At 35.9% G+C, this 14,518-nt stretch overlaps 1 protein-coding gene across 3 annotated transcripts in view; it reads right to left on the minus strand.

The window, feature by feature from the left end:
* The window catches only part of sin3aa (SIN3 transcription regulator family member Aa), a 100,692-nt gene that overhangs the window by 39,471 nt on the left and 46,703 nt on the right, over positions 1 to 14,518 (minus strand). For all 3 annotated transcript variants that reach the window (XM_039773556.1, XM_039773557.1, XM_039773554.1), the window contains 5 exons: positions 13,125 to 13,310; positions 11,474 to 11,580; positions 8,044 to 8,329; positions 3,005 to 3,256; positions 1,357 to 1,509 (listed from right to left, as the gene is read on the minus strand). In XM_039773556.1, coding sequence (XP_039629490.1) covers positions 1,357 to 1,509; positions 3,005 to 3,256; positions 8,044 to 8,329; positions 11,474 to 11,580; positions 13,125 to 13,310 — 984 coding nt within the window. The remainder of the gene's footprint in view (positions 1 to 1,356; positions 1,510 to 3,004; positions 3,257 to 8,043; positions 8,330 to 11,473; positions 11,581 to 13,124; positions 13,311 to 14,518) is intronic.

Here is a 14,518-nt window from a genome sequence, read left to right on the forward strand (position 1 = left end):
ATAGTATGCTTACAATTCAAGAGAAAATAGAACAAAGGAGATTTATTGACTAAAAAATAAACTCCAATGAGATCTCTCTACATCCCAAATGTATTTTTTTTCCTTATTGTTCTTTACATAGTATTCAGCTTTTTAAAAAAAAAAAAAAAAAAATGGTAAAAGTATTAAACTATTTAAAATGATCATGTCTACAATGAAGTATAGCTGACATCCCTGTACATGGAGAAGGAGGAGTTTTGGAGCATGCACTGATACAGCAAGTTGCCGCACCTACCACAAGATGAACCATTTCCTAAGTAAATGATATAGCTATGCTAAGATTTATTGAAAAGCAATGTTTTAATTCAATTGAATTATCAAAATATGTCAAAAACTGTCAACACTAAAATCAACTGTACTGAAATCTGTGAAGGAAGCTCAATGTATTATACAGGTAGTCACCAAGTTACGGACATCCGACCTACGACTTACAAACGGGGCCGCAGCTGCGATGCATGCGACTCAGTAACTGACACTACGTCATCTTTGGCCTGGGGACGCTACAAGCAGTGGCTGGAGGGTGGCGATTTTGCTGCTCACGCAGTGTAGTGTAGTGTTCCTCGGGCGCCGCAGCTACCGCTCCTGACTGGACACATGCTGGATGGAGCGGGGCGTTTCACTGCCCGCCCACCGAGAACAAATGGGACAGTCATGTGATGGTGATGGTGCAAGCGGTGACCTGGTTGTTGCTGAACGAAGGCCATTGAGTGTGAATGGGGCGGCGGTGGGGGGTAGCACTGTAGTGTGCCTCGGGTGGCTGCCTGTTGAATGGGGGCAGTGGTGGGCGATTAACTACCCGCCTTTGGCTGCACCATGTTCTTTCTCGGTGGGCGGATGCTGCCTGTAGTGGAGGCGACTGTGTGGTGGGTGGGTGGTGAACTGCCCCCATTCATTCTCAATAGCAAGCCTGCTTGTACTGTTACGTACATAGCAGGAAGTTGTCTCTTGTCAGTACATCAGACTTGCTGACGACAGGTACCTTCCTGCTGTGATAGCGTGTACAGTGCTGTGCAGAAGAGCTCATCTTAACCTTTTGTCTTCACCCTTCAAGAATGACACTGAAACACAAATCTGATGCAAGTGCTGGTGATACAGTAAAGAAGAGAAAAACCATCACCATTGAAAATAAAGCAGAAATAATAAAAAGGTCAGAGAGATGTGAAACTCCATCATTCATTGGCAGGGCACTTGGTTACAGTCGGTCAACAATATAATTTATTAAAATAATGTACCTGTTCCGACTTATATACAAATTCAATTTAAGTACAAACCTACAGTCCCTATCTTGTACGTAACCCGGGGACTGCCTGTACTTACTACAGAACTGTTAGCATCAGGCAAGAACTGGCCAAACTCTGAGAGGAGGTCTTCCTGATTTTTAAAAAGACGAGCCACTTGTGCATAAACCTCTTGTTCTGTAAGGGCTGGAGTATAGTTTCCTCCAGCTTCCTTTGCATTTCGTTGTTCCTTCTGTAAAAAAATAAAAAGACTGTTCAAAGGCAAACCTAAGCTAAAATATCACAACAGTGATCAATACAAACAAAGTCAGAACAAATTTTTGTTACAACAGATTCACTTAAAATTGATGGTATTGTAATGTCTTTCCCAAAAAAAAAAAAAAACAGATTATGATGAAGAGTAGTCCAGCAATGACACATTAAAATGAAACAAAATTTTTAATTTTTTTATTACTATTTATGGATGTGGTGAGAGAGGAAATGCATGTGATGGGTGTAACAGAACAAAATGCAGAGGACAGAAAGAAATGGAAGAAGATCCACTGTGGCAACCCCTAACGAGAGCAGACAGAAGAAGAAGAAGCAGAAGAACAAGAACAAGAAGAGGAAGATGTTGTAAGTTTATCTGCCACTATGTTTTATGATGCATGCTTTGGTGAGACTGAAGTGTAGTATCATAAAATCTGTTTGAAGAGAATGCATACAAATGATAAAAACTAGAATAATCACATTTGCAATTTTTCCTGCATACTCATTTTACCAGTGCTGAAGATCTAAGATTATTTCAGTTTAATCTCCAGTACTCTAAAATGCAGTGAAAACCCTGTTGAGCTCTGTTTCTCTTATTAATAACAGTGTTAAATATGGGTTGAAATGAAAAATATTTATTTATTAACGTGGTTAAATGTTTCTTTTTAAATAAAGATACACTGATTGCAAAGAAATAAAATCCCTTTTTTTCATAAGCTACTATTATTAATATATTTCAGAAATAAAATTACACTAATAACACACACTATTATATAATTTTTTTAGAACAAATGTTTTAAACTTTCTGGAACGTAGGTGTTAAAACGTGCCTAAGCAGAAAAATTTTCTTCTTTAAACTCTCTTACTCACTTCCATTGTGTCCATCTAACAACCTTTCTTCATAGGGGTTTACATAGTAATATTCTTCTAATGTTTCTGACTCATTGGAGTGTGGGTCATGTCAAGCATTCAAGGTTTTGAAGAAGGTAATGAAGGTGGTTTAGAAAATGCTAGATACAAGAGTAAAGTATCAGGTGAAAGTTAGTGAAATACAGTTTGATTTTGTGCCTGAGAAGAGAATAGATTTGAGCTTTGCAAGGAATTTCTCGGCAGAGTCACTGGAAATATATTGTTCGTGAGTGATGTAATTCTCCTTGAGAATATCTAAATGAATTAAAGAATAATGCAAAGACATAAAATCATATATTATGTGATTGATTTGTTTACCCACATATGAATTACACGTAAACAATTAATTGCACTTTAGCTTTTTTGTGCTATTTATCTTTTGCAGTCCTTTTAACACGCAAAGTTAGCTTAATTAATAAAGTATAACATAAATAACTCCACTAATCTTAAAAGATTTATCATAAAGAAAAAGGTGTTTCCAAATAAAAATAAAATTTTTTACATCACCTACTAGAATGCATTTTCTGATTTACAAAACATTATAACCTCCACATAACATACAACCTTACCTGGTAGGTGTGCAGTATTTCCAGGAATGCCTTGTAAATGTCAGGTTGACCCTGGAAACGATTCTTTATTTTATTGACATAATTAATGGCATGATTGAACTCTACTGGCTGGTTGTTTTGCAGCGGAGTGACACAAGTTGGTGTGCCAGTAACAGGCGTATGTGGCTGCACAGGAGGAGAGCGTGGAGAGGCATATGCAGGGACTGAGAGACTGGGCTGACTGGCTGGAGCTGATGCTGGTGACTGCAAAGGCTATAAACAGAAAAACAAAATAGAAAGCTCTTAACATATGAATATAAAATAAAGCACCAAGCATCCCTTGCACAGGATTTACTGTTTGCTGATAAATTATTCTTTCCAAATAAACCATTTTATTTTCAAAATTCAATAAATACATCTAGTTGTACAGAGTACAGTTAAGAAATATCAAAAGGGACTAGTTGGCTTAAAAAGTTTGCTTTGTTTTGTAGATTCTTATATAATACGCTACCGTGGCTGTCCCTTTGTCTGTCCAGGATTTTAAATCACCTATAGCTCGCAAGCCGTTTGACCTATTGACCTGAAACTTGGTACACATATACTACATGACGTCTACTATCCGATTTCAGGGTGATGGCTGACCTCCAAGGTTATTCCTATTTTTATCTTATTTTATTGTAGAATCAACTCTCGGCAGCAGCCAGCAGGGCGGCCACGTGGCGCATGCATATAGGCCCCATTCTCATCCCTACCACCTTCGCCATCACTTCCCCTACCTCTTCATATCTTAAATCATTCTTGAGGCAGACTGACGACTTAAGTGCCAGCTTAAACGAAAAATTAAGGAGAATGTACTAAGTAATTGCAACACAAACGCTGACTTAATTAGTTATAATGCGAAAAGATGCCGATGAAATAAGAGAAGAAGCGGTCCACTAGGGTGGAGAAAAGAAGAGGTGCTCAGGAAGCAGCAAATGCATCAATCTCTGAGCAAATGAATGTTAAACAGAGACAGAGAAAGAGAATGAAAAACTAGGAATGCTCAAGTCACGTTATCGTGCAGTGCGCCGTTACTGGTTACTAAATAAGTACAATGTAGTGGAAATACCTAAAAACTATTCTAAAGCAAACTTTAATACATTTAGTAATTTAATTTGGGAAACATGTATAGACTAACAATGCCTGAATTTATATCATGGGCAGTAACACGATATCTTCTAACATCTAGGAGCTAAATGCAGCATAGCAAGAAAAAATTAATGAATATGGCCAACATGTTTGAGCATGCACAAGCAACTTCGTCTGGGTTTGCTCTATGCATTAGAGGAAGTGCAAAGTGGTCTTTGCTTCGTTTTCTCTTTGATTACTTTGTAATGCTGTTTTTGCTGGCAAAATAGGGACCAGCCCAAATTCATCTTTAGCGATTAAGCTCTTTTATGATAAAGAATAGCTTAGGAAGAACTTTTAGCACATATTGTAGTTAAAATGGATGGCGTCCATCTCTTGTACTAGAGATCAAACTTTTCTTTTGCTTGATATTGAGCGTGTTCTTTGGTAACTAACAAAAAGTTCACCTAAACCTCATATGCAGTCCTGTTAATGTTAAAATCGTAGCACAAAAGATGGATGATTAACACTAGAATTACCAGAGCATACGAAAAGATCCGTCCCACCTTAAATCACTTCTTAAAACCGTTCTCACCTCTCCACCAGTGTCTTTTGTTCATCTAAATGTGTTGATAAACACAAGCTGCAAGCAGCCAGCTATTCCATCCCCCGACCAACTTAGAACATGTACGAACTTCTCCCAGCTCATGCCTTGATTGATTATCTGGAGGTGAAGTGGAGTTTTAGAGTGGAAATAATAGATCGTTATTTGGAACACACTCATTTCAAGTGTGTTCCGTCTCTACAGTAATCTATGTGTTAAAACAGACACTTTCATATTTTAGTAATAAATGCTACAAAATGTAGGCATAAACTATAAAATGTGTGAAGCCTGAAGACCGATGATCAAATAAACACTTTCACAAAAGGTTAAAGAATCACAACAGCTCCTGTGGTGTAGCGGTAAGATTTCGTCCCTCGAGCGCAGCAGACTTGCTGTACTTCAGAGACACTTTTTTTTTTTTTTAACCTTCGTCGTTCTGCCTGCCTGAACTTCCTGTATATCTATATAGTAATAACAGTAATTTTAGTGTTATATAGCAGCTTCCCTGTCTGCCTATCATCTAGTGCCGTTCCTTCCTATCTATCTATATATCTATTCCCTTAGCTGTTTTTTTTATATATCAATTATACAGTGCCCTATGGGGTGCCAAACAGGCAATTACAATGATTTTTGGAATATATACAGTCATTCCTGAATATATAAAGTCAAAACTTGAATATATAAAGTAATTCCTGAATATATAAAGTCGGCGTCAGAATATATAAAGTCATTACCGAATATATAAAGTCAGCTTTGGAATATATAAAGTCAAAGCCGGATTATATAAAGTCAGCGTCCGAATATATAAAATCATTCCCGAATATATAAAATTTCCGTGCTTGTCATTTCACTCATAGTAGTGAAACGTAAACTTCGACAGAAGCCACTCGGAGTCGATCGGGCTTGCGAGGTTCGTCCAAATATGCTCCCATACAAAAAGAATAAATAAATATAGTGTTCAAAGTGTTGGGCACATACATCATGTTGAATGAATTAACTGTACAGTGAGTTTTTTTTTTTTTTTTTAAATATTTTTCTGAAGTTGTTTTTGTTAACTTAGTTCATTACGTTGTAGTAGGAACTCATTGCGTTTACTAAAAATGTGCCTGAGTCGTTTCAATCAATATCAATATAATCTGACTTTAAATTTATATATTCAGGAATGAGGTTATATATTCCGACGCTGACTTTATATAATCAGGCTTTGACTTTACATATTCAGGAGTGACTTTATACATTCTAACTCTGACTTTATATATTCAGGAATGACTTTATATATTCAGATGACAACTTTATATATTCAAGTTTTGACTTTATATATTCAGGAATGACTTAATATATTTCAAAAATCATTGTAATTGCCTGTTTGGCACCCCATAGGGCACTGCATAATAGATATATCAAAAAAACAGCTAAGGGGATAAATATATAGATAGATAGGAAGGAAAGGCACTATATGATAGGCAGACAGGGAAGCTGTTATATAATAATAAAAATACTGTTATTACTAGATAGATATTATTTATATACTTACTTCCTACAGCGTAAAGTCATGAGTGCATAGCTTCCCATGTACATATACAAAGTACAGCGATGCCAAAAGTGCATTCTTGATCCGATGCAGAACCTTCGTCATGTAAGTAAATAACTCAAGGTAAATAACATTAGATCTGGCTTTTATGTAAGTAACATATAAATGTTAATGTTTTGGGCACATGCCTCGTCCTTTGTATGTAAGAGCCAGATCTAATGTTATTACCGTTATTTATTTACTTACTTTATACAGCATAAAGTCACGAGTGCAGTGTTTCCCATGTACATATACAAAGTACAGCGATGGCAAAAGTGCATTCTTGATCCAATGTAGAACAGTCATCATGATTTGAGTTTTCCTCTGTTATAGCGCATCTGATAAAACTTTTGTAGGGGGGGAGAGGGGGTTTTGTTGAGGTAATTGAGTTGGGATCATAAACGTGGCTGAGAGAATAACAGAATAAATAAAAAAAACTAACCTTTACAAGTATCAAATTACACCGGCTGTTTCAGACTGGAATCAAGTGTAATTTTACAATAGTAAGAATATGTGCAGCTCACTTTTCAAAACGGACTCATCTAAAATCGAACCTGTGAAGTTCAGACTACCAGTCAAGAGCTTATCCCGTTGCGCCACCACAGCGCTCTTAGCAAAAGCGTGTCAATATCGCACTCTAATGCAGGTTGCTTTTCTGTAGTTATATTTTTGAATAAAAGTGCACTTGTTCTATTATATTTGTACTTTTTGTGAAACTGTTTCTTTGATATTTGGACTTCAGTCTTCACACATTATAAACTTCATGTCTACATTTTGTCAATTTTGACAAAAACATGAAAAACGTTTTGTTTTTAACGATGTGTGTACATAGATCTATGTAGACACGGAACACACATGAAATGCAAGTGTTCCAAATAATGATATAGTATTTTTAAAAGATGTCATTTTGCTTGACTTCTCACTCTATACAACTCCAAGCAACGGACACCCAGGTAAACAGACTTGAGCTGAGAAAACTGTGCGCCGTTGGGGGATGGTATAGTAGGCTACTTGCTGTTTGCTGCTTAGCCACAAGTTTAGAAGACAAAAGACAAGACGGAGAGGTGTGAAGAGTTTTAAGGTGGGACGGATCTACGAGTTTTTTCGTAGGCTCTGGTAATCCTAGTGTTAATAGTGCAAAAATAATTCATCAATCCATCTATTCTGTGAACATGCCTAGTCCAAAGGAGTTCACAAGGTGACAGAGCTTATCTTGGTACAATCAAGCAAAAGGATCGAGTACACATTGCAAAAGATATCAGTTTGTTCTAAATTCAAAGACTAGTGATCAAGTTGTAATTTTCTGATTTGTTCCCCCTTTACAATCTAAAACATGCATGTTTGATACCATGCAGAATTAAATGGAAATGTGCAGTTTAATCTCAACCTTTTTTATATATTCATTTGTGCCATAGAAAAAGAATGAGAAAAAATAACTGGAATCTAATAAGATAGATAACAACAAACATAAAACAGATAATTTAAATGTTCACTGTATTCACTAAATCTTCAGTTTTCCAGCTTAGCATTCTAATTATCATGTTATCTAATTATCATCAATTATTATGTCCAAGAAGACTCAATAATAATTTTTTACTACTCATTTGAAAGAAAGAAAACAGAATGACCACTTGTGAGTAAGCATATAAATATACCCAATATAAACATCATTATTTTAAATTAACACATTCTAAGCAGATTTATCAAAGATAATTAAAACACACATTTAACACAGATTGCTTTAATCTATTAAAAAAAAAAGAAGAAAAACAACAAAACCTTATTGATTTTGACTGGTGTTGACTGAGCAGCTGAAGACGCTGTAACAGGAGTGGCTGCTCCAGGGGCCTGAGATTGCTGATGTGTTGGCTGGGGCTGAGGCTGAATTTGAATACCATGAGGTGTGATCTGATGCACTTGTCCTGGTGTTGTAACATTTACAAGATCATTAGTTTGCACTTCAATTTTGTATCCAGGAGGTAAAAATGTGTTGAAGCCCATGATTAGGTCTGGATGACCCTTGAAGAGTTGAGATACTCTACTGATCACCCCTGGTGTATCAATGCTGTGAACAAAAATGCAGAATATAAAGTTGTATTGTTTCAGGTCTGTACATTCTTCAGCAATTTTTGGTAGCTACAATATACATTCTAGAAAATTAATTCTTTGTTAAGTATGGAAACAGACACTTAAAATAATTAACTATTTCTAGAATTGTTCCCATAACAAAACAAAACAAACCAAAAGAAGCAGTGTTACCCAGTCTTAGATTATAAGGAGAATAATAAAATAAAAAAATAAAAATAAAATAAACAGGGAAAAAGTGTCTTGGAAATATAACATGTCTAAACACAACCCACAATCAAACCAAAGGATATACTCTTCAACAAATCCAGGGAGACAAATTATTATACAGCTGGTACAAAAATATGTGCGTGCGGATTATGCTGTTCTGACATCAGCACCAATGAACTCCTGCTGCCTGATGGGAACTGTAGTTCTTACATCACCAATGGTTTTGGGTTACTAACCCGCCCGTTACAACCTCTCTCCCTGATACACCATACAGATTAAATTTTAAGATAGACCAATGACAATACCAATATAAAATTTAGTGAAAAATCAGTTCAGCCATCTTTGCATGACTGGTGAACAAACAAACAGGTTACAATTTTATGTAGAGTATAAAGGTAACAGCATTTACCACTATCTTACTATTGTGTTAAGTTCTGAGTTGTGCCTATGACTTTATCTGCACATTATCCAAACAATAACATTACTCAAGAGTAAAAATCATTATTCAGACTATGAAAAATGTTTACTGGCATTCCAAAGCAGAAAATAATTTTTCTTTTTATTTTGTCTCTTAATTTACAGTTAGTTCAAAACATGTGTGTCAAGTTTGTTATTCTGTTTTGACAAATGAGGATAACATTTGACCTTTTCAAGTTTAACACATTGCCCTGGACTATGAACTTGCTATTTTTCCATTTTTAAGTGCCAGGGTCACAGAAGGAGAACAATAGGAACATAGGTCTACTTACAAGCTACAATTATCCTCTTTTCCAATAAGGATTTCAAACAATACTATTATTTCCAAACCAAGTACAGCAAAACCTCAATTATCCATCAGAGGTCGTGACTGAGGCCGTGATGAATAAAAGAAAAGATGCATAACAGAACAACTACTTTAAAAATGATGTACAGTAGATTAGTTTAGCGAATACTTTTATTTACCAAAAAAAAAATCAAAATACTATTATTTAATTAATTTATATATTATTGTACCGACCAGGATAACAAGCAAATACTACTCAAAGGCACTGGAGTTTTCTACGTTTTACTTGGATTCTTCATTCTGTAACAAATGGTGCCCTGTCTGCAAAACAATAAAAAAGTTTTCCCTACCGATAATTATCTCCTGCCACTCACTTTCTGTATTTTTCTATACCGCAAACACTTCTGCTTATTGTCTCCCATCTCTCTACTCAAAACTTTCCTTTTCCTAAGAGGTGTGTCCATCCCTCACAGAATAGAAGCCCTTCACCCAGTCCTATCACTTATACAGCAATCCACCCTTTCTTCTCCCATACAGCGTATCACAAGTTGTCTGAGCGTCAAAATATATTAACAAATCATAATATAACAGACTTTAAAAAGAAAATTACAATGCAGAAGAACATTACCATCAGCAGTTTCCATTTTCGACTCATTTTCCAATTTTGTTGGTATCATGTTTTATATTGTTCACTGCTGTTCTTCCTACCCCGTAAATTGAAGAAATACTTGAAGCACTTCTGCAGTTTTGTAAACATTTGATAACTCCAAAGTTTGTGACAATTCCAAAACCACACATATATGTTTATCGGTCATAACAATGGATAGTAGTTTAGTTATTACAAAAGAGAAAAGCTATGAAACGCTATTAAAGCTGAAGGTATGCAACTGACACTATGATTTCAAAATGCAGCATGATATATGGTTCTTGGGAAAACCGCTACCTGTTAGCACAAGGGAGAGTTGTTTCAATCTGTATAGCTCGCAGCGTATTGTGTGGCAGGAGTAATATGCAGACGCTGGCATGTGCATGATTTTATTTTTTGCCCTGACAGATAATGGACACTGACAGTTAATCGAACGATGGATACCCAAGGTTTTACTGTAATATGCTAGATCAACAACGTTTGTGACTTGCTATCAGCAAAATTCACAATTTTTCAAATGTATCTGTATCATAGCTAGTTTGTATTAACATTCTCAATCATTTTGCAGAAAAAACAATGTTAACTTTAATGTTAGCCATCATTTTTGTCAAGCCATATACTTTGAGTTTCCCATTCTGAACTTTGCAGTTTTACTGGGCACTAATATTGACTGGAAACATTTTCCAATGTGCTTATTGCAGCAAACATGCTCCCCCCCCCCAAAATTACCTTGTTTGCCGAATATTTTCCTTTAAATTTGCCTTATGGCTAGGTCAGACTAACATTTTCTCCCGACACCCTATGAAGCTTTGTTAGTCTTGCGTGACATCACAGAGGGATAGCAACCATGCATGGAAACTGTAAGACTGTTCCTGAACTGCTGAGGGTGTGTGTATGAGGTAACAACCCAATCAGTAATTCCACCCAGCATGTGTTTTATTTATATTTATAAACAAGGGAACACTTGATGTATTTTTATTTGAGGGGTACATTAGCTGACCCATATGCCATAATGAGTACTGCCACTGTAAGCATAACACTGAACCCTGCAGGCAAATTTGCATGCACAATTAGCCACGTACTGAAGCTAAATCCAATCCAAAACAAGTCTTAAAAGAGACTTCCCTTTCCCTCTCCACAAGACACAAAATACAAGCGACCCTGTTAAATAATAACAAAAGATTTATCACTGTTCACAAGGTGTTTTCATCTTCCTTAGGAAAAAAAAATTTTCAAAGCATCTATAGAGATGCTTGTAGAAAGCATGTATGGTAGAAATGCTTTTCATATTTTGTTCTGTAAACCATTGCTTGTTTGAAATTCTGCTCAGAGAACACAGGTTTTAAGGGGCCTTCAAATAAAGACTTAGTTACATACATGCAAAAATGAACATCGTAATTCAACAAAATATTCACATAAAATGGAAATATAAAAACAATATGAAGGTTATTCTAAAATGTCTTCTGAGCTATAACAAGGTATTCAAAATGACATTAAATACATACCTTTGTGATTTAAATTCTTTCATAATATCAAGGAAATCATTATACACCTGTGGCTGACTACCAAACTGTAACTTCACCTGGTCTAGATAGGACAAGGCATCTTCAACCTATAAATAAAGAATGCAATAACATTTTTCAATGTACAGTGGAACCTCGGGTCACCACCGTAATATGTTCCAAAACTCTGGTCGTGACCCGAAGTAATTTCCCCCATAGGATTGTATGTAAATACAATTAATCTGTTCCAGACCGTACGAACTGTATGTAAATATATTTTCTTTAAAGATTTTTAAGTACAAAAATAGTTAATTATATCATAGAATGCACAGTATAATACACTAAATGTAAAAACATTGAATAACACTGAGACAAACACCCAGGCTCCCTGCTCGCTCGCTCTCAATTGGTCGTAACCCGATTTGTACGTGTACAGAGACGTTCATGACCCGAGGTTCCACTGTATATGTGAAGGTGTCAAACTACTAAATTATTAATTGTTCAACTGGCTGTCTAAACAGTATTTGGCCGTGTAATATTCCACAAAGAGTTTCAGGATAAGCTATATTTTATTTTTACATATTTATCATTATATTTTTTATAAATTTAGAAACTAATCAAACATGCACATTCACTTTAGTTCATGAGTCACTAAAAGTAACTTGAGAGAAGGAAAGACATGAATGACAAACGCTGCTATTTTAAGTATGATTCAAGCAAGAGTATCAAAACAAGCATACATCACATCTGAACAAATAACTTAAGCCCCAGGTGAGTCGAGTATCCATTATTAACCCTTGTTGAAAACGCAGCGAGAAGTCATAGTTGTCTAGGTGAAATTTAGGTAAGACACCATACGCAATTTCTGCATTTGAGGTAGAAAGATGAGAGCAAATTTTTGACACATGATCAGAAATGTCTCCAAAGCTGGTAATGGAGGATGATAAAAACAATTATCAGCATCAGAAATGGAATGCGAGTTAGGTTACCGAGTAGCACTAGACCCTTTCTATTGACATTATCAACAGAAAGTCTGCGGACATCCAATAAACGATACTACTGGATAGCTTGTCCATGGCTGAGATGCATTTAGGTGTGTCTTAATGTATAACTGCTTTTCACTTAGCAAATGCAAGAAACAAGACACGACACTAGTAAATTAGGTGATGTAGTGAAATATATGCAGATAAACACAACAACAGATGCAGCAGAGTGAGGGATCTTTAGACTAATTTCACCACATACAAATCTTAAGTCTTAATTTATGATGAAAGCTTGTCTAACAATAACACCATTAATAAAAACAAGCAAGGTGCATAATAAACTGGTCATAATTGACAAAAAGCATCATTTTGCTATAATGATAAAAAAGTAGATAAATTACACTGTTATAATACATTTTTAATTTCCTAATATAATCAAATAATAACTACATTTACAGAAAATGGCATTTTGTTCATAACAGTCAGCAGAAATGCTTTACATACAAATATAAGCAACAATGCTTTCTGCAGATGCACAATCTTTTTAACAGAATAATTTATTTTTAATGTAAATTAACATCATGAATAACTTGTATCCACATTTAATTCTGTCATGAACCGTATGCTTCTATAGAGAAAACGAAGAAAAAAAAAAAAACAAACAAACATACTTTAAGCCTCTGAAACTGCTGCTGACCCTGGGCAGAGGCAGTGGGTGCTGAGGGATGAGGGTGGTTTTGCTGTACCACTGGTCCACTGTGTGCTGGCATAGTTGGAGTGTGATGATGAGCGGCATTATGAACTGATGTCCCTGGGGAATGAGCATGACTACCAGAACTTTGAGCCACTCCTGGAACCTGTAAAATACATAATCATAATTAATATTACCTTTTAATGGGGTAAATGGGAAGGTGAAAAGTTTAGATATATAAAAAAGAATATCATTAATAATGTAATGCTTTACTGTAATGGTTTGTTAACCAAAAACTAAAAAAGAAATTTAACATCTCTCTGTTATAAAAAAAAATTCTTGCAACGATAGAAGACTTTTTCCTGTGACAAGACGTGATCTTTTGAAGAGAGACAGAGAGACACTTACTTCCTGAGTTACCGACAAGTCACATCATACTTAAAACCTTTGGAAGCAAGTCCCGTGATACACATGCAGAGCAGGTTAGAGATAATGGAAGAAAGAAATATCGAAAGTCTCAAAAAAATTAGAGTAAAGATCGAATTAGTGCAAACAAACTGAAAATATTACTCTGTAAAATAACTGAACAGCAAAAAGAGATTGAATATTCAGGTTCTGTACAGAATTTTAAATGTTGGAATTGCCGCACAAAATGCAGAACACACGGCACGGCACCAGCAGCAATCCAGCAGCTGACTGAGCAAAGAGGAGGTATATAAAAAAAAAAACTGCCACTTGTTTCCCTGTGTATCACCGTTTAAGAGTGGTTCCGGAGGAGTGATCGCGTCTCCTTGGTGAGTGATCAGCCCCCCTCTTCACAACACACATAGTGCTGGTGGGGTAGGGGGGGGAAGGGGTACGCGAGCGAAGTTCAGATCACACGGCACAGCAGCAGAAGCAAGCCTGCAGCTGATCGATCAAAGAGGAGTTAAAATAAATAAATAAATAATTTGTTTCCCATTGTATCACTGTTTCGGAGGAGTGGCCGCATCTCCTTGGGGTGCATCCAGCAGTCCTCTTCACAAAGGTACATAGTGCTGGTGGGGAGGAAAAGGGGTTTGCGAGCTAACAAGCACTTCAAATATCAGAAGGAGGAATTATTTTATTTTACAAAGTAAACCATACCACTCTGCAGTTGAAGTCTATGTTTTATTTGAATATATTCACCTCACATTACCAGGCTTCAATAATTAATGAATTTATTATTTCATTAATTTAATTAAAATACATTCATATGTTAAGGAAGCCATTACAGAAATAAGTATAACTTATTCTACCGAGCAGTGACAACAAAGCTTAACTCCAGTCTATTCCACTCTTATACAAATCTAGGTGATCAGAAGGACTGAAACCTGGCCTTTTCCAAATAAAACA

The sequence above is a fragment of the Polypterus senegalus genome, chromosome 12, assembly GCF_016835505.1.
Source record: "Polypterus senegalus isolate Bchr_013 chromosome 12, ASM1683550v1, whole genome shotgun sequence".
Classification (NCBI taxonomy): Eukaryota; Metazoa; Chordata; class Cladistia; order Polypteriformes; family Polypteridae; genus Polypterus; species Polypterus senegalus.